Genomic DNA, 20,415 nt, shown 5'->3' on the forward strand with positions numbered 1-20,415 from the left:
CTGTATAAACCCTCCTTTATGTGGGGAACCAGCTGGTAAGATGACTGCCTTCTCTTCTCTGCCCTCCCTCCACCAATCCTGATTGCATCCTGCTCTGTTTGTTATGCAATACAATTTGCATTAGTGAAATCGGAGAGATGACTGTAAGGCGTGACCTTGGATGGGGATTCTTTTTCTGCTTCATCATGGCTCTAGTCACACTCTTGAGACACGGCTGGTTCCAGTGTCACTGTCTATCTCCGTCTCAGAAAAAGGACTGTGAGCTGTCCGTCTGCAGGCCGGCCAAAATATCACAGGCTTGAAAGGCGAAAGGGTGCATTGGAGGTCAACTTCTCCTTCAAGGCAGGTAGATCCATCTGCCACCCGCTCAACATACACCACCCAGATGGTCAATTTTGGCTGAGCAGTCTATTATTTCCCTCCCCTCTCTGAGATCTTAGCTCTCAGTGGTGGTGGACCTAGCTCAATGTGGCTCCGCCACTGGTAATGGGGGGAAGCCAGACCCTTCAGCAAAACTCCTCCCAAGATGTACTTTCTCTACAATATGTTGAAAGCTGTCTGTCTCACTTTTGTGTGGGCATCTGAAAGTGAAGCTGGGTCAAAGTTCCCTCTCCCTTCTTCTGGAGGACCATTAGTTTCCTTCAAAAGTGTACAGTGGTACTTTGGTACTCGAACGTCTTGGCTCCTGAACAAATTGGCTCCCAAACTCCACAATCCCGGAAGTAAATATTCTGGTTTGCGAACGTGTTTTGGAAGCCGAACTTCCGATGTGGCTTCTGCTTGAGTGCAGGAAGCTCCTCCAGCTCCTGCAGCCAAACTGGAAGCTGCATCTTGGTTTTTGAACAGTTTTGGGAGTCGAACAGACTCCAGGAACAGATTCAATTTGAGAACCAAGGTACCACTGTATATGTGTGTGGCAACTTTTGGCATTGCCAGTAAATTTCAGGTATTTTCATTTTACCTTAAATACATGGTGGCCAAAGCTGCTTTCTCCTCCTCCTCCTCCTCCTCCTCCTCCTCCTCCTCCTCCTCCTCCTCCTCCTCCTCCTCCTTTTCCTTCTCTAGACAAACAAAACAAAACCTGGCTGCCGCTTGAAGGCCGCATTCTTGGGACAGAATGCCTTCGGGAAGGATGCTGAGTCACACATCCAGTCCCAGGAATGTGGCCAGAGCAGCCAAACCGCCACTTGGACTGACCCGGTCCTACCGTTGGACACAGATAGGTGGCCAATTCAGATGGCAGGTCTGTGGGGGCAGCACCGATAGCACCCCCAGAGACCTTGTCCATTCCTCTCTGTTGTCACACATCTGGACCTGGACTTCATATTCTGGCATGCTTTTTGAGTTGAATTCATATGCAACTTCCAGTGTGGCTAGTGTCAGACTAGGACCTGGGAGATCAGGGTTCGAATCCAGATTGGTGATGAAGCACGACCCTTGGGCCAGACACATTCTCCCAGCTAAGTCTACGGCACACATTTTTGGTGAGAAACATTTATGTTTCCTTGAGCTCCTTGTAGGAAAGGTGGGATATACCGTATTTTTCGCTCTATAATACGCACCTAGTTTTTGGAGGAGGAAAACAAGGAGAAAAAAAATTCTGAATCTCAGAAGCCAGAACAACAAGAGGGATCACTGTGCAGCCTGCATTCGCTCCATAGGACGCACACACATTTCCCCTTATTTTTTAGGAGGGGAAAAAGTGAGCCTTATAGAGCAAAAATACGGTAAATGAAAAAATAAAATATAAAAAACTATTGCCAGTCAGCTACTGGAGACAGAGGCGTCATCTTATCCTTCGCCTCAATCAGCCGAATGTCTTGGGTTGGCCCTGCATTTGAAATAGTTGTTTTTAAGAAAGATGGACTGCATCTTTAAGCTAAGTCAAGAAAAGGTGTGTGGGGGGGGGGGAGGCATTTGCCTACCTCAAAGGTTAATTCAGTCACAGAGAGGCATTCTCTAGCCCATGTCATTCTGCGAAAGCACTGAAACAGCTGGTTTAAACATTGTGACTCAGCATTAGCTGAAGTCCATGATTCAGAATAGACCCATTTCAATGAAGGAACATGACTAATGTAAGCCCATTGAATTAAATGGGTCTAATCAGAGCACTCCTTTGTTGGAGACAACTTTCAACACATGACTTGGTGGCCAGCATTGCAAGTCATACAGTGGCCCAGAGCAGTTTCTCCCTTAGGCACAAACCAGCCTTGGCTTGTGAAGGATTTGCATGGGCAGAGAGGAACCCAATAGGAATCCTGACAAAAGTGTGGGACATCTGTCTGTTTACTTTACACTCTTTCACCCACCTTGTGATGGGAAGGGGTTAAAAACTGGATCACCAGTGGCAGCCAGGAATGTATCTCTGATTGTGGAATACAAACTGTATTTATTAGTATGCAGATTTAGAAATAATTCATTAAAAAGAAGGGTTTGATTGAAAGAGAGCATGCTAGTTTCCCATAACAATGCTCAAAATCTATTTTAATTGAAACTACTGTGGTGCTGTTGATTTTTCCTTTCTCTCTCTTTTTTAAAAGAATATTAAAATTGTTTTGCTCAAGTTAATGGAATCGGTAATATGTGTTTACAAATGTAATAATGTCCATAAAATGAAACACCATCAAAACAATCTCTTTTCATGATGGGAGGTACCAGGTTTTCCCTCTGTGAAATGTGATTTGTGGGGGAAGCCAGTTCATTTGATGAATGAAGCAATATATCGCAATCTGATTGAAGAGAAGCTGATAAGGGTAGAACTGCAATCAGCCAGGCAAAGGGGCTATTTCAGTCCTCTGCAGAGGAGACCTGAAAATGATTTTTAAAAATAGCAAGTGATGAGAGACTTTCCTGGATGATAACATCAGAGCAAAAATTCAACCCAGGAAGACCCTTTCCTTCCCCGACTCCAAATCCCGTGACATTTGTAGTGGAATGAGTTCAGAATCGGACCAATTCAGACAGATTTTGACTACACACAGTAGCAAAAATAATAACTTGAAGCTAGAGAGAGGGGGGGGGTAGTTTGGAGCCTGTGGTTTTCCAGCTACAGCCAAACCTTGGATCCCGAACACCTCCATTTTGGAACAGTTTGGCTCCCAAATGCCAAAATCCCGGAAGTAAATGCTCCATTTTTTAACGTTTTTTGGAAGCCGAACGTCTGACGCAGCTTCTGCTTGAGTGCAGGAAGCTCCTGCAACCAATTGGAAGCCACGCCTCAGTTGTTGAACATTTCGGAAGCCCTATGGGCTTCCAGAACAGATTACGTTTGACAACCAAGGTTTGACTGTATTACTGGGTTTCATCAGCCCTAACAACTGGCCATGCTGGCTGGGGGTTGGTGACAGATGGAGTTCAATTAGATCTGGAGGGATTCCAGGTTCCTTGCACCTGCTTCAGGGCTCTCCGCATCAAGACCGCCACTCTGAAATGGCCCTGGAAATGAAGAGGCGGCCACGGGAGACGAGACAACGCCACGCTGTATCCTTCCTATCAGATAACAATCTGGCTCCTATGTTCTGAAGCAACTGTTCCAGACACCTGGAAGCCAGAGTGCAGTTTCCAGACTCAGTAGCACGTGCTACAGTGATATAATCTGGATGTTACAAAGATCTGAATGACTGTTGCCACGTATGTGTGTGTGTTTGGACTGGGGTGGCAGTGACGCCATTCTCTCCCCCGCCCACCCCAACCATAAAAAATGTTTTGGGCCACACCTATCCCAAAGTACTCTTCCTAAAGTGGGGGGGGGGGAGGAAATCCTTTAATCCATGGAGATTTTCTGCAGAAAGTGTATTACTTACCATACCTGTGGTTTAAAAACAATAGTGGGAGATGAGGAAGATGAAGCTGTTGATGGTGAAGAAGGACCCGCCAATAGCCAACATCCGTTCCCATCTGGTGCCTAAGTAGACAAGGGGAAAAAGAGCTGTTGGCTACAGAGTACAATGAAAAGTTGCCACATTTTGCTGAGTAGGTCGGGTGCCATTTTTTCAGAATCAGATAAGGCTTCGTAATTCCGGTTTGGGCCTCAGAATGCCTATTAGTCATTTTGGCAGACTCCTATCAGTGAGATTGTTATCGAATTGCCCTGTGTGATTCATTGTTCCTATCTTATCCTGATCTCAAAACCTGAGAATTACATGAGCATGAGAGATAGCATTACGCATGCTTTCCCCAAAGACTGCCTGAGAAATTCAAGCAGCAGAAGGGAAGCGTTTATGAGGAATTATGATTCGGTAGGAGCTACTCCTTCCTCCTGGATGGAACATGGTCACCTGCTCTGCTCCTGGGTCTGATCTGGGGAGGATAGATTGTTTTTTGGGAGGCCAAAGCCACCACTGACATAAGGAAGGGAGGAGGGTAAATGCATTATTTGAATATGAATATTATTATTTATCTGTGTAGTGAAAGCCATCATGAAAAAATACAGAAAATGAATGCATTACAAAGAATAAAATACACTGCACAGTTAAAATAACTATTAAAGGCAGGCATTCTGCCAGAAAAGATTTTGCTCCCTTGAAGAATTTAGCTTACCTGTCCCACAAGCTTTTTTCCTTAACACTGCCACCCTAAGTGCGAAACAAGCCCTTTTTTTAGAGGTGTAGGGGGACCTGTCCACTAATAAACAGCTAATCAGATGCCTCTCACCTGGGATATTAAATTTTTTGAATAAGGCTGCTCTTAAGTCCTTGTAGATTGGGCAAACTACATTATAAGAGCTGCAACATTAGGAGCGTTGGCTTAAGCTTGTTTTTCCCTTCTCCCTCCCACTCGCCCCCTTTTAAACAGGTAAGCCTGAGGGCAGAGAGGGTATTATTACTGTCCCCCCTGCCTTCCAAGCAGCTCTGAGAGTTTTATTGGCAAAAGGGTGAAAATGCCATAAATAAATAAACAGACCCAAAGATTACCTGGTCCAACGACAGTGACAGGGTTACTCTTCTTCGAAATAACTTTCCGTCCAGAAAGATGCACTATGTATCCACACCTGAAGAGTCCCACATTCTTGGGCTTCATGATGCTCATATTGTAGATGTAGATGTTGCCGTATGAAGCCACAGCTGAGATGCTAATCCAGTCGCCATAAAACTGGAACTCCTTGAGATTCTTCGTTTCAGGTGGAGCTGAGCACACAAGGCTGACCAAATCTCCCAGGTTGTACTTGATGAGGTTGGGGTTCAAAGAGAGGGCTGGGGCTTCCGGGGCTTCTGGGAAAGAAAGATAAACACTCAAGGTTGAGATTCCTTTATGTAACAGAGCCAGCAGCTATACTAACTCCTCTATCCTGAAATATGCTTGCAATGGTTGGGTGGGAAGAGAGAAATTGAGAGAGGATGCAGATTCAGATGTCTGTTTTTAGGTTAATTTTTGACAAGGTGAAAGGACGCAAAGGTTGGGGAAGAAATCTCATCCAGTTGCATTTTCTGAAACCACATGCTAACTGAACCTCTCACACCCTTTGAAATTTGCAATGCACTTTTGCAGCCAGATAATCCATCTACATTCAGTCAATGGCTTGCACAAAAACAGGCCTCTCAAATAACTTTACAGACAGGGAACTGTCAAAATAAGCACAGAGACTGCATAAATTGGTATTTTCTGCTACCTGGTGTGGTTAGGATTTGCTGCTGTAGTCCATGAAGTTCTGGCCAGGTTCTGCTGATCAGAGTTAATGCAATGGCTATAGCAGAGAATCCAGACTGGCCCAAGACAATTTGGCACCTGAGGCAAACCACAAAATGGTGTCCATTTCTCTAGTCCTAGTGAAGATCTACACAGGGAACATGGATGGGAACAGCACCTCCTATTCACCAAGAGACTGTTGTAGAGTTGGCATTGCGAGGCAGCAGCCAAGTAGGCGGCAGATCCAGCCCACAAGGAGGACATCACAGCTGTCATTGTGGACGCAGCAGTGGCTGACACATTCTTGGGAGGCCAGATCTGCTGCCCCTATAGATTCTGCTGCCTGAGGGAGTCACCTCACATTGCCTCATGGGTAGGCTGGCCCTACAGAGCACCTCCTCTGAATACAGGTTGAATCTCCCATGCAGATCGAAAACTTTCTCTAGAACTGCTTCCCTGATGAAAGTAGAAGTCAGAAACTAATATATGCCCCAAGGGGTTTTCTGGCACAAAACCACTGATGTCCTAGGGACTAGAAACCTACCCTTCACTTGTAGATAGATGGAGTTGCTTCGGGCAGATGTGACCTCTGTGTCAGCTTTCCCCATCCAGGAACCACAGCTGTAATTTCCCGTGTTGTTTGCTTCAGCCCTAAAAACCAGTCTGCCCTTTTGATAAGGGTCGGCAGCCATTTTGAGAATCTGTTGCCCGTCCTGATTGAAGAACCTGTATCCCTCCACCGTCTCGTTTGGGGAAGCTGAGCATATGAGCACAACCCTCTCGCCTTCAAAGTATTCGGGATAATTTGGCTGTACCGAGAGTTTGGGGGGTTGGAGAGCCCCTGGAAGAAAAGCAGAGGGATCTCAGTGGCAGGCACAGAAGAGGAACCTGAAATGAATTGTCACAGTGTGGGTGCTTTGTTTTATCCTTGTTCTTTTCCAAGTTACTCCACCACCCCCACATGCTTCTTTAAAATTCTGCAAACCATGAGATGCAGACCAGATCCCTTACAGAATGCTCCATTCCATTTCTCCCCCTCGTGCTTTTCCTGAAATATTTTATTATACTTCTGCAAACGTGAGGTTCCCCCAATGCCTGCTGGTAACTTCCCTTTTCTGGTGTCGTTTTCGCTATATTAGGACCCACACGTGGAGAGTGAGATCACTGTTAGTATATAGAATTCTGTTACAATACATAAGCTGTCCTGGGAATTAGAAGCTTTCTACAGTCTCTTCATGGAAAGTTGGAGCAACATTGCACAAAAATGAGGAGGAAGACTAAGGTGGTGGGATTCGGGACTGTACCACTTCAGACTACAGGTGTGGGCAGTGATATTTTGGAATATCCCCTATAAGAACTCACTGAATGTACTCATCAGAATACAAGAGGGAAAACTGTGGTAAACCAATTGAGCATACGCCACACTTTTCCTCACCTCACAACAACCTTGTAAAGTAGGTCAGGCTGAGAGTTAGTGCACACCCCACAACATTTCTCCAATGAAAATAGGGACATCCTAAGGAAAAGTGGGACATTCCAGGATCAAATCAGAAACCAGGACAGCTTCTCTGAATCAGGGACATATCTGGAAAATAGGGGCATTTGGAGGGTCTGTTACTGATTGGCCCAACATCACACACTGAGCTTCACGGCTGGAGAAGGAATTTGAACCTGGATATCACAAGTCCTGCTCCAGGGGGCAGTGGGAAACTTTCTGGCATCACAGGCCAGATCTTTATCAGTATCAGCCTTGTGGGTCACATTTGACAAGTGGAATTTGATTTTCCTCACAGTGTGATTTTTGCAATAAAAATGTTAAAATTCGCTACTTTTATGCTGTATGATCAGCAGAGGATAATGGAAGTTGTCGTCTAAAATAGCTGGAGGGCACCAGGTTGGGGAAGTTGGCTCTAAGAGTTGAACAAAAGGCGCTGCTGTCAATCCCTCACTGTTGATGTTGCTTGCTTGTGCAGCGATAGTGGGTGAACGCTGGCAGTGATAGCAAGGCAGAGGAGGACCAGGTATGCTGAGCCCTAGAGAATGTCAAGTGTAAGAGGCCCCATAGCCCCCCCTCTCTTTCTCTGTGTATTTATTATTCTGACAGAAAGGATGACGAGGGTAGAAATAACAGACTTGTATATTTGCATACATACCATGACATAGTCCAGGATGAAAGATGAGCATTTGTGGTTACTAGCTGCTTCTCATTACTCAGCTGTTAAGTTCTGCTTCGCACATTTCCACATCTGTTTCTAGCCCCCCCAATCCTCATGAAATTTCAGCAGTATTGTAGTTTCTCTTAATATGCAGCATTTTCTGTATCCAATTAACTTAATATGCCTTTTTGTGGAAAACGGTTTTCAATAATATGATGCATTTTGCATGATTCCCCCCTCCACGTATATTTTTATATACATGCATTCATAAGAATGCTTACATGCATATTGCACGCATGTACTTTTGCACGCGTAGCTTGGCTGCAGAACTGCCCTTCAAAATTTGGAAAATGTGAATTTTGAAGGATGGTTGCGTTTCTGTTTCATGTCTTGTTTGGGAACATGTGAATTAGGTCGGTTCACCTATTAACATGAACTGAATTTAAATTCTCAGCTATTGCTAGTGAGGATGCAACTGAGAAGTCTGTTTGCCCACCTTGGGTGGCCTGGCACTGTATCTCATTTGTTAACTGGCTTCTAGCAGGCTGGATCATCCTCCTGCTGCCGTAATGGCCAATTTAGGGAGCAGGAATTTAGGGGGCATTCCACTGGGCACAGGGCCAACTGGCCAGTAGTGACACTTGGCGCTATGCCGAGGGAAAGCTTAAATACCTGCAGGGCCATGATATTGTGCATTCACACCACTTGAATGGCAATGCCCATCAACTTGGGGGGGGGTGGCTCCCTCAAATATTTTGTCGGGGGGTCCAAAGACTCACCTCCTAGGAGTTGGCTCCTATGGGTCAGAGCGTGTTCTCAGCAATTGCTAGCCCTGAAGCCAGTTTAAAAATTTATCAAGATGATTCTTTTATGATGGATCAAAGCAGGAATTAAAACCCAGGAGAAAGGAGTGGTAGAAGAAGAGGTCGGGGAAGAAAGAAAGTAGCAACATACCTAGCATGGGAACCAGAAGAATAACCTCCATGTTGAGAAGGATCTCTCTCCACCTGGACTGCACCTCCTTGGAAACTTGGTATCGCCAGTTTTTATATCACCCTTCCTCTCCAAGGCAGACCCTTAAAGTGTCTTTACAGGAGGGTGGAGGAACATCAGTGAAGCCCATATTTGCATAATCGCCCAGAGGGGAAATGCAGTCATTATTGGGGAAAGAGCCATTGGACTGAGGGACTTTGCTGCCTAAAATAGAAAATGGAAATAGGTCTGGCCAGACTAGAGGAGTCAGCACTTGACCTGCTAACTGTGTTGATAATTCCTGTTTTGTTCGTATGCTCAACACATGATCTGCTCCAGCCAGCAGAAATGCAGAGAGAAGAGGTTTTGTTGCAGGAGAGAATTGGAGCCAGTGGAGGCTGGTGCATTGGGGCAAATGGGTCACTGCCCCACCAAACTTACCTTGCTGTTAGCCAGGCTCCACCTGCCCGCCACCTTAGTTCCAATCAATCCAGTGGGAGATCCATTTTTGATAGACTAACTCAGTCTGACACTTCCAAACTTGCTTGTTTCAGTCCGGAACACAACCCCCCAGTCAGATGACACATTTTCCCAGATTTTTCTTGAGTGAGTGTGTGTGTGCATAGCAGACAATAGTGAGATGGACAATGTAGTATTTGGTGGAAAGTGAACTGCTGCAAAATGCTAGCAGCACTGAGTGTGATGAAGACAGCGCAGGCATTACTTTTTAAACCTTTCCATACACAATGAAAAAGGGGAGTGAAGAGTGGATCACCAAACAGCAGCCAGGAATATGTCTCTGATTGCAGAATAATATCTGTATTTATTAGTAGGCATTGTAAACCACCCTGGGACCTTCAATGTTAATAATGTTAATAATATGTTAATAATAATAATAATAATAATAATAATAATAATAATAATAATACTTAGAAAGAATCCAGAAAGAGACATGTTTGTTTGATAGAGAGCATGCTCATTTCCCATAGTGACACCCTGTCTAGTTTCATTGCAACTATTGTGGTACTGATCTTTCTTTCTTTCTTTCTTTCTTTCTTTCTTTCTTTCTTTCTTTCTGTTGTTGTTTTTAGCAAAATGATTATAATAATAATGTAAAAATTGTTCATGTTTATTGAGGGAGGGAAATATATTTACAAATGTTAGGGCTGATCTAGGTGTATCAGACAGCCACTAATACTGAGAGGAGAATGTTGAAAAGAAAAGTACAAGTTTCAAAGCAATTGTCCCAAAGTTCGGAAGGACCTGAGTTGTTATAGTCATTGCTTTCAATGAATTGGCTTTTGTTTTTGTTTTTTCATTTAAAAAAAGGAGGAGGGGGGAAGCCGCATGTTAGAGCAGGGATCAGGAAACTGGCTGAAGCTGATGGAAATTGAAATTCAACAACATTGCAGGGCCAGAAGGTCCTCATTCCTGTGACAGGTTTACACAAGAAAATGATTGTTCAAAGCCATCAATTCCCCCCCTCCCCTGAAACAATTGCTGCAGCAAGTCACTTATAATATGTGATAAAGCCTGTAGAGACAGAGCAATCAAAAAGATTTCCACTGCAAATGTCATGCCCCAGAACTTGGTTTCCACCCCACAGCCCTCTGTTTGTGCTCTTTTGTGGAAGATAGATCCAGATTTCTCCTCCTGGTTATGTGATTTATGGAGGAAGCTGGCTCATTTGGTGAATGAATCCACAACCGGGTTGATGAAGAGCTGAGGTCAGACTGCCATCAGTCGGGCAAAGAGGAATATTACAGTCACCTGAAGAGGAGACCTAAAAATGATTTTAAAAATAGCAAGAGATGAGAGGCTTCCCTGGATCATAACTTCAAGGCAAAGATGCAACCCAGACCAACCATTTCCCTCCCTAACTCCCAGTTTTGTGATGCTTAAGGTGGAATGTTTTGGGAATGTGACCAGTTCGGATGGATGGATAAATAAATAAATAAATAAATAAATAAATAAATAATGTGAAGTTTGCTAGAGAGGTGGTGGGACCCAGGCTGGTTTAGATATAAAGGTAAAGGGACCCCTGACCATTAGGTCCAGTCGTGACCGACTCTGGGGTTGTGGCGCTCATCTCGCTTTATTGGCCAAGGGAGCCGGCGTACAGCTTCCGGGTCATGTGGCCAGCATGACTAAGCCGCTTCTGGCAAAGCAGAGCAGTGCACGGAAACGCCATTTACCTATTTATCTACTTGCACTTTGACGTGCTTTCGAACTGCTAGGTGGGCAGGAGCAGGGACCGAGCAATGGGAGCTCACCCTGTCGCGGGGATTCGAACCGCTGACCCTGTGATTGGCAAGTCCTAGGCTCTGTGGTTTAACCCAAAGCGCCACTCATGTCCCAATGGTTTAGATATAACTATCCCTATGTCATGATCCTGAATCCTTTGCCACACAGAAAGCCGCAGAGGCAATGCCCCCACTCCCCGCAGCCTCCACAAGTGGTGAGAAAGTGATCCTGGAATGTCATGGTCAATCGAGGAAGACATCTCTGGGCTCTGTCAGGGATGGATAACCTGTTGCCACCTAGATGTTGCTGGGCTTCAACAGCCAGCAAAGCCAATAATCTGGGATGGTAGGGGACATAGTCCAGCAACAGTTCCTCATCTCTGCTTTGCATGATGGAAGGCTCAAGTCTTCGAAGGCCTCAAGGCCACCATCACACATCTAACACCACAGTGGTTTTCAGTGAAACTGAATCATCTTAAATCCTTACTTCAACCACAAAAAATGTATTGGGCCACACCTGCTCCAAAGTACATATTAGAAAGGAAATGTTTACTCATTTCACTTACCTGTGGTTTAAAAACACAAGTGGGAGATGAGGAAGATGAGGCTGTTGATGGTGAAGAAGGAGCCACCAATGGCCGCCATCCGTTTCCAGCTGGAAAAGTTGTCTAAGTTCCCGTTGACTAAGAAAAAGAGTTTCTGGTTACAGAGTGTAATGAAAAGATGCCACATTTCACCGAAGTTGGGTTCTCTTATTCAGAATCAGATAAGACTTTGTGGATATTGGTTTGGACAACCCAATGCTTCTTAGTCATTTTGGCAGACTCTCCGAGTGTTATTTCTACAGAATCTCACCATGTGATTTCCATTTCTTATCAATTCCTGATCTCGCAACCAAATCTATGGAAGATAGGTTTGCAAGAGAGATAGCATTGCCCCATTCCCTGCTTTCCCCATGGCCAACTGGAAAAATCCAGTCAAAAGTTTGTGCATCTGTGATGGAAGGGAACCATTTCTAGTGGGGATTGTCAAATGCAACTCAAGCAGCATGTCTGGGAAATAACTGTGTGGTAGAAGCTGCCCTACCCTCCTGGCTGGCCATTGGCTCTGCTCTCACATGTGATCTGTGGAGGAAGAGTGCTTCAAAAGAAAGTGTGTTCTTTATCAACGAGAAGACAACAAGGAGTCACCAGTGAAGAATTCCTTTTGTTAACTTCACAATAAGATCTGCAACTTTAAGAACTTTTATTTCAGCTTGCATTTTCCTTCTCCCTCTGACTCCCTTTTTCTTTGCATGTCATGCCTTTTTTATTTTTGGATTGTAAGTCTGAGGGCAGGGCCCACCTTAATATTGATCTCTCCCCCCCCCCCAGCAGCCCTGAGAGCCTTTATTGGCTAAAGGCAGGTAAATAAATAAATTAGATAGATGACAGATGGATAGATAGATGATGATGATAGATAGATAGATGGATGATAGATAGAGATAGATAGATAGATAGATAGATAGACAGACAGACAGACAGACAGACAGACAGACAGACAGACAGACAGACAGATATAGATAGATGATAGATAGATAGATAGATAGATCTGGAGATTACCTGTTTGAGCAATGGTGACAGAATTACTCTTCTTTGAAATAACTTTTCTTCCAGAGAGGTCCACTACGTAGCCACACATGAAGCTCCCCACATCTTTGGGTTCCATGATGCTCATGTTGTGAGTGTAGACATTGCCATATGGAGGCACAACTGATATTTCCTCTTTGTCGCTATAAAACTGGAACTCCTTGACTTCCTTTCTTTCAGGCGGAGCTGAGCACACAAGGCTGACATTATCTCCCAGGTTGTACTCAAGGAGGCTGGGGTTTAAAGAGAGGGAGGGGGCTTCTGGGGCTTCTGTGAAAGAAAGATAAATGCCCATGGTTGAGATTGCTTCGTGTAACACAGAGACAGCGGCTAGCTAAACTCCTCCACCCTGAAGTATGCTTGCAATGGTTGGGTGGGTGGAGAGAGAGGGTGGGAAGAGAGAGAGATAGGGTGAGGGCAGGGAAGCATTTTTAGACATCAGATTTTAGGCTTGCATTGAAATAATTGAAGGGTGGAGGAGAAATGTGATTTAGTTCCTATTTAAAGGTGAACCTAACTGATTTGCACTTTCTAAAATGACAGAAAAACTAAAACACAGCCACACTTCTCTGAATTATGAACTATGCAGAACTGGCCAAACTGACATACAAACTGTGAGATAAGGACAACTGTGACTTTAAAGAAGAATGGGAACTTTTCACAAATTACATAAAAAGACAACAAAATGAATTGGACTTCTTGGCAGATTTTGAATAAACATACATAGATTTACTGATTGATAACATGGTAGATAGATAATGTGAGGATTTGTATAATTTTATAACATGCAGAGAATAATATGGGTTGAGAAATCAGAGACAGGAGCTGAGGGAAGTCTGGGGGGGAGGGAGGCTTTGAGGGGGGAAAGGGGGGAAAATAATGAATATGATATGTTTTGATATGTTGTTATGTTGAAATTGCTAATAAAAACATTTAAAAAATAAATAAAGGTGAACCTAACTGATTTGCACTTTCTAAAACTACAGAAAAACTAAAACACAAAATTTTGAAATGCAGTTCTCTAGGCAAGGGATGTATACAAAAATACATAGATTAGGGCAAAGTGTGCCTAAAGATGCAGATAAAGAGCAACATCTTGGGTCAGGATGTCACCAGCACTCCATGCATCAGCACTGGTGACTATACACTTGAGATAGTAGACAGTGTTGGATTCCACTTGGGTTCCACCATAATCAGCGTATTGGCATGGCAGCTATGGCAAAGGCTCACCTCTCCGAAAGGGTATGGGAGAACGTGATGCTAGCGTCCAACACCAAGATAAAGGTCTATCAGGCTTGAGTGTTGAGAATGGTGCTTTATGGAAGTGAGCTGTGGGCAACATACAGCCATCAGCAGCGGTGCCCCAATGCCTTCCACATGCACTGTGTCAGGAGGATTTTGGGTATCACATGGCAGGATAGAATTCCAAACAAAGATGTGCTCTCCCAAGCCCACATTCCCAACATGTTCACACTCCTGTCTCAGAGTTGCACTAAAATGTTCCTATCCAACTTTGTACATACGATGAAAAGGATCTGAGGGTTTTATTCCACGCTAGCACTACTCAGAATAGCTAATTAACACGGCTCATTTGGGCTCATTAAATAGTTTGCAACAACCCGGAAATTTGAATTTGAAGCTTAGCAGGAAAAGAGTCAAAAGGAGCATTCAGGTTGCATAACCTAGCCTTTGCTGCCACTTAGTGGTTTTGCTGCTCCTTTCCAAATTTTCCCAACAAGTTTAGTTTCTTTTCCCCAAAACTGATAACTAAGAATGAAAGCAATTGCCTAAACATTTTTTATTTGGGCGGCTGCAAACTTGGTTTCTCTTTTCTGCAGTAAAAAAAATTGAAAACATAAAAAGGGCTAATACTAATATTCAACTAAGTCATACTCAGTGTACAGAGGTCATTGAGCTGTTCAGAGATTGTTCCGGTTTCGAAGCATATATATAGCAGAACTTCCTCCCCTCCATCATATTGAAGGGGGCACCTTGCAGGCACAACACTTCTGCACTGTTTTTTTCTGCTGAAAATAGCCACCTGAAGCTATAATTTTCCCAAAAGGTTATTATTATTTTTTTGCTTTATTTTTGCAGCAAATGAGTGCATTTGCAATACGTTTGTTCATTCTACACTTTCAGGGCTACAACAGTACAGAAAAGGTCCTCCTTATAGTGTGTTAGATAACAGTGAGAGGTTCCCCCACCCGAAAGCTAATAGCGTATATGTGTGTTTGCCTGATTTTTGCTGAGATTGTTTCTAGGGAGGGAAAGATTAAGCTGATGGCTGCCACCTCCCACCCAAGGCATTTATTTTGTTCCTTATTTTAAAGCTGTGATTTGCTAATCATGTCATTTGTATTCTGCATAGTTATCCACCCCTACCCCACCCTGGGTCTAAACCACAGAGCCTAGGTAGGGCTTGCTGATTGGAAGGTTGGCAGTTTGAATCCCCGCAATGGCATGAGCTCCCATTGTTCAGTCCCAGCTCCTGCCAACCTAGCAGTTCAAAAGCATGTCAAGTGCAAGTAGATAAAGGGAGGTAAATGGCGTTTTCATGCGCTGCTCTGGTTCATCAAATTGGGGATGCCAGATGTAGCAAGTAGCAAAGGAGAAGAAAATGAATTGGACATACCATCCCTTAAGCACTGGAACAGGCCACCAACGTTCCAGGAACTCAAAACCTACCTTTCACTTTTAGGGAGATGGAGTTGCTTCGGGCAGATGTGACCTCTGTATCATCTTTCCCCATCCAGTAATCACAGCTGTAATTTCCCATCTTGCTTGTTTCAGCCCTAAAAATCAGTCTGCCCTTTTGATAAGGGTCGGCGGCCATTTTGAGAATCTGTTGCCCATCCTGATTGAAGAACCTGTATCCCTCCACCGTCCTGTTTAGGAAAGCTGAACATATGAGCACAACCCTCTCGCCTTCAAAGTATTCGGGATAATTTGTCTGTACTGAGAGTTTGGGGGGTTGGAGAGCCCCTGGAAGACAAGCAGAGGGATCTCAGTGGCAGGCAAACAAGTGGAACCCGAAACAAACTGTCACAGTGTGGGGTGCTCTGTTTTAGCCTTGCCTGTTCCAGGTTACTCCACCCCACCCCACATACTTTTAAAATTTATTTGTGTGTTTCTGCAAACTGTCTTATTCAGCCCAGCTCTGTTTCAGGACTTTTCATTCCACCCCCTCCCCTCTTAAATATGTAAGTTTGGTACAGTTTGCTCCTGGAAAGTACCAGGTATAAGAGTGAAGTTACTAGCATACTTGCGGGAAGCACAAAGCAGCTGGAGGGGGTGCTGGGTTGCTAAACAATAGCACTAAAGAGACAAGGATTCTTCTCTAGAGACACTCTGGTCTTCTCCACATAAACAACTCACTGGGAAGAAGTTGGAATGTTACCTGCAGATGATGCTGGCTGCGGAACAAGAAGCAGGAAAACTGAAAGAGAGAAATTAAAAAAAGGAGGGATGGAGCTGGTTAAATAAGCCTGGAAGTTTGAACTGATTTGATCTGAAGATTATTTACATATTATATTTGACTCAAGGGAGCATATGTATTAGGTAGGCTCCCATCCAAGCATTGACCAGACCCCAGACCTGCATAGCTTCAAGAAGGCTGCAACAATATATCCCTTTAGACCTTAGGCTTAGGTCTTCAGCCAATGGGTCTGTACCCACAGGTCGGCTCCACGGCCACGCCAGGCGGGTCACAGAAAAACTGCCATCATCATACAAATCCTTCAGTCCAACCTGGAGGCTGCAGTCTTTTATTCCCCTTTCTTATGTCTTACCTTCCAACTTCTTCCGATGCAAAACTGGAATGTGCATCTTCCAGGACCTGTTCCTGGGAGTCTCACATGACATGCGCCTCATGAGATATTGTACAGTGCCTCCAAAGCATGCATTTTGGGGAGCTGTGTGAGGTTGTGGTACCAGGAAAAGTGTTCCTTTGAGATGAAAGTGTGACAGATCACGACACCCAAAATGGCCGCAGAGGTCATGTGAGAAAATATGGGATGTGCCTCTTTTTCCAGGAAGCTTGGAAGGTATGTTATGTGAGAGAGTTCCCTCTTCATTTTGCACCAGCCCACCCATGCTCCCACATAGTGGAAACACGCTGCCTGGCTTGAGAAGAGGCTATTTACCCAACTATTGCAGCCTTGCTGAATCACATAAAGCTGGTTGTGTTGTGAAGCCTAGAAGCCATTGGACTCCTCTGCATAGAAAAGAAGTGCCGGAATGGCTGCAGCTGTTGGTGGTGAAACACTCAGGGAGGAATGAATCCAGGCAGCCCCGAGTCTAGAGATGTGAGGGTTTATTCACCAGTAAGGACTGCTATTCAACAACTTCTATTTTCTTGGAACAGAAGGATTGGGCTGGGGGGAAATGATGTGGGGATTCTAGCTGAACTTAATGGGCAAACATGCCTAAAATACTGGATAAGATGAAATTGTTGCTTTGTGTAGCTATGTCTGAACTCTACCTATGTTTAGTCCTGTTGAGGTTTTTATATCTCCTCCCCTCTCTACTTCTGACTGTATTACGTTCTGAGGGTACTGAGAGAGAGAAAAATCAGATTTATTTTCTGTACATCTGAGTTCAGGAAAGTTGATACATGGAGAGGGCAGGCAGACCGGCAGTTGTGAGAAAGGGGGAAAAAGGCATCCACAGAAGGTGTCAAAAAGAAAATAAAACTTACAGAAAAGGGAAAGGAAATGCAGCTGACCAGGGAGAGAAACCTTAGTTAATTGTAATTAAATTAGCATGCAAATCCCATGCTTGTCTACTCAGAAGTAAGACCCATTTATTTTAATTGGACCTCTTCTCAAATAAGTTTGCATCTTTAATATTTCGGTGTTGATTTGGAATGAAGGTAAGTTTTATTTAGTTGCTTTTAAAAATAATTATAAAATGGCATTATGTAGAAAAAGAAAAAAGAAAAAAAGTTTTTTGTTTGTTTGTTATGGAACTACAAGAATATGTTGCTTCAGTGTAGCAGAATCTGGGAAGTTTCCTCAAACTTCAACCAATGAGCAACAAATAACAACCGCCATCTGTATTGGGTGCTGAGGGTGATGAACTTTCCCAGAAACCCTGTTCATTTTTATTTCAGGAAAGCTGATATTAGGAGAGGACCTAAATGACAGAGAGGTGAATTAAAGGCAGCACTGAAGGTGACACGAGATGGAAGAAAGTGAGCAAAGGAAGAAGGGAAATGAGAGGGAGATAAAAAGGCAATAATGAGCAGGTGAATTGAAGTAGAAGGCTAAAGTACAGAAAAGTTTGAGAAGGTAGAGAGAATGTAGAAAACAGTATGAGTGGAGAGGAAGTGGAAACAGGAAGATTGTGAAAGTTGAGATGACCATAAGTGACAACAGAGAAAGAACAGGAAAAGTGGAAGGAGAGAGGAGAGAGAAAACAAAGACAAGGCAGGCGATGAAGGACAGAGAGTGAAAGAAGATAAGAAAAGAGAAAGAAGACAGCAGTTGACAGAGAAAGAAAGGAAGTGAAGAAATTTATAAAAAGCAATAGAAAGCATTTTTTTGATAACAGAATGCAAGCATAAATGCTGACAGTGACTTTTCCTCTTGCTCAATATAAGCCACAGCTTAATTCAAGAGAAAACCTCCAGAAATCAAAGAGAGGATACTACAAAGTATAAATAAGAAATGAACATGTGAAAGCAGGTGCCGTGTTCCTGGCTCGGATTTTTCTATCTGGACTAGTTGAAGACCACTTCTTAAGATCATGTCTTGGGCAATGTATTTGTTCGCAAAAAACACACACACCATATACAGCCAACATTAAAGAAAATAAATCATTGTAGTGGTGAAAAACATAAAAGCAACAATAACATTTCATTCCTGAAATAAGTACAAAATGCATCGCAAATCAGTAGCTCAGATTAATTATACATCAATTTAGATCGCACACATACTTGTCTGGCCACACTGATGAGTTTTAAGCATGCAACTATACAAGGCACCACTGCCCACACCCTTTTCCTCTGAGGCAGCTGGTGTGTTTGTTGCTGCCGTTATCGCTCATTCTTGCCAGTGCTTCTCTGTTCAAATATGGTAAGTGGACAGAACAGAGCAGAGCAAGACCAAAGGCTGGGGTTATCAGAAAGTAGCAAGGCATACCTAGCACAGGAACGAGAAAAAGAACTTCCATGTCGAGAGGGGTCTTTCTCCACCTTGATTCCACCTCCTTGGAAACTCTCCTTCGATATCTCTAGCTTTGAATATGGTCTTCCCCTCCAAGGCAATCTCTACAAGAGTCTTCTACAGAAGCTCAGAGAACGAGCAGGGAAGCACGTCTTTTCACACTCACCTTACAGGGAAGTCTAAACTGATCTCAGCTGCTGGACCATGGGAACTTACTGATCAAAAGAGAAAGTGGAAATGGTTTGCCCATATTGGAAGAGTCAGCAGACAGTATGAGCTGTCAGCCACTTTAGTATTTCCTGTTGTATTGCTACACCCAGTAAATTGGACATTGCTCCATCAAGCTCAGCTTGCCATCCCCCACCTTACTTCCAGCTGACTGTCACTGGCTGTCAGCCGTTACCTCCTTAGTCTCAATGTAGTTATCTCCATCTATTATTGGCTCTGGCTCCTCCAGCAATAGACTCTGACTCCACCTACTGTTGGTCTCCTTGCTTTCTGCCCGATCAGCCCCAATGGGCACCAACCTTCACTGACTGAGACAGTTTTACATATCAACTGTAGATCCAGGGCATGTGAGAATGTCAAAGTGCTGGATCAGACCAAGGTCAACCACACCTTGCACTTTGGAATGGAGTAGGAATTCGTTTGACTTGTTTTCCATAGAGGACGGCCTTAATCCTATGCTTCCAAACATGCTTGTTGTGGATCAGAAAACAACCCCCAGTCAGATGATGCACTTCTGCAGACTATGGAATGTATTTTCAATGCACAAAACATATAGAAGATGCATACAAAATGCCTGTTTTAATGGTGAATGCTTTGAAAAGTGTATACCTTGAAGCTACTAGCTGTGAGGATATGCAACTGCTTTTACATGCTTTAATTTGATTATTTTAAAATCTGTGTTGTTTTATCTCTGTGTTGTTTGCTGCCCTGGGCTTCTTTGGAAGGAAGTGCAAGAGAAAAAATTACCAACAGTGGCAAGAATAATAAACAGGGATGCTTAAGGGGAGGATAATAAGCCGTAACAGAAGCCCCACCGTAAGACTGCAGCAGGGACGTCTGCAGAAGGAAAAGGCACCTATAACCTGTCTATTTCACTATAGTCATGCTTTGGGACTGCATCAATTTAAGTGCTTTGAGACCTGAGATTTGACTTGAGACCTTGTTGGACTTCAAATGAGATTAATAAATGTACATATGAAGAGGAAGCCCATCACACACACACACACACACACACACACACACACACACACACACTTAATACCTGGCTGTCAGTCTTTCCCTGCTTGGTCTTCTACTTTCTATTTTATGTTAGGATCCAGATTCCTCCCCCACCTCAGGTTCTAACACAAATTCTTTAGGTCTTGTATGGTTTGGCTCAGACAGTATTGCTGTAGGTTTGGAGGGGTGAGTCTGTATGATACCCTGAGTTCCTTGGAATTCTTAGGGTCTAGTATCTAGTAAGAGTTAAAAGCAGACAGAGGATTATATTGTTAAACCAATGGTCATTGCTGGCCACTTAAGTACCTTCATCAGCATAACCAAAGAAGTTTCTCTGTGCCATAGGGCTTTCCCCCTCTCACTTAACTGCCAGCTGGAGAGAATTTTAGGCGAGTGT

General features: G+C 43.8%; 1 protein-coding gene across 6 annotated transcripts; it reads right to left on the reverse strand.

The window, feature by feature from the left end:
- Positions 1-2,369: 2,369 nt before the first annotated feature.
- LOC308572145 (uncharacterized protein) lies at positions 2,370-19,015 on the reverse strand (the record flags this gene model as incomplete). 6 transcript variants are annotated; one of them, XM_081168078.1, is made up of 6 exons in its annotated part: positions 2,370-2,808; positions 3,804-3,904; positions 4,914-5,210; positions 6,170-6,466; positions 16,025-16,063; positions 18,768-19,015. In XM_081168078.1, the coding sequence occupies 5 exons, from the start codon at positions 18,796-18,798 to the stop codon at positions 3,816-3,818; spliced, it is 753 nt and encodes a 250-aa protein (XP_081024204.1). In that variant the 3' UTR covers positions 2,370-2,808; positions 3,804-3,815. The 6 variants fall into 6 exon arrangements, with proteins under 6 accessions (XP_081024204.1, XP_081024202.1, XP_081024201.1 ...); XM_081168076.1 differs by lacking the exon at positions 18,768-19,015 and adding an exon at positions 16,416-16,913 and having other exon boundaries at positions 3,809-3,904; XM_081168075.1 differs by lacking the exon at positions 18,768-19,015 and adding an exon at positions 16,416-16,913.
- Between the last annotated feature and the right edge of the window lie 1,400 nt (positions 19,016-20,415).

This window comes from Podarcis bocagei, assembly GCF_964188305.1.
Source record: "Podarcis bocagei genome assembly, chromosome: 13".
NCBI classification, from domain to species: Eukaryota; Metazoa; Chordata; class Lepidosauria; order Squamata; family Lacertidae; genus Podarcis; species Podarcis bocagei.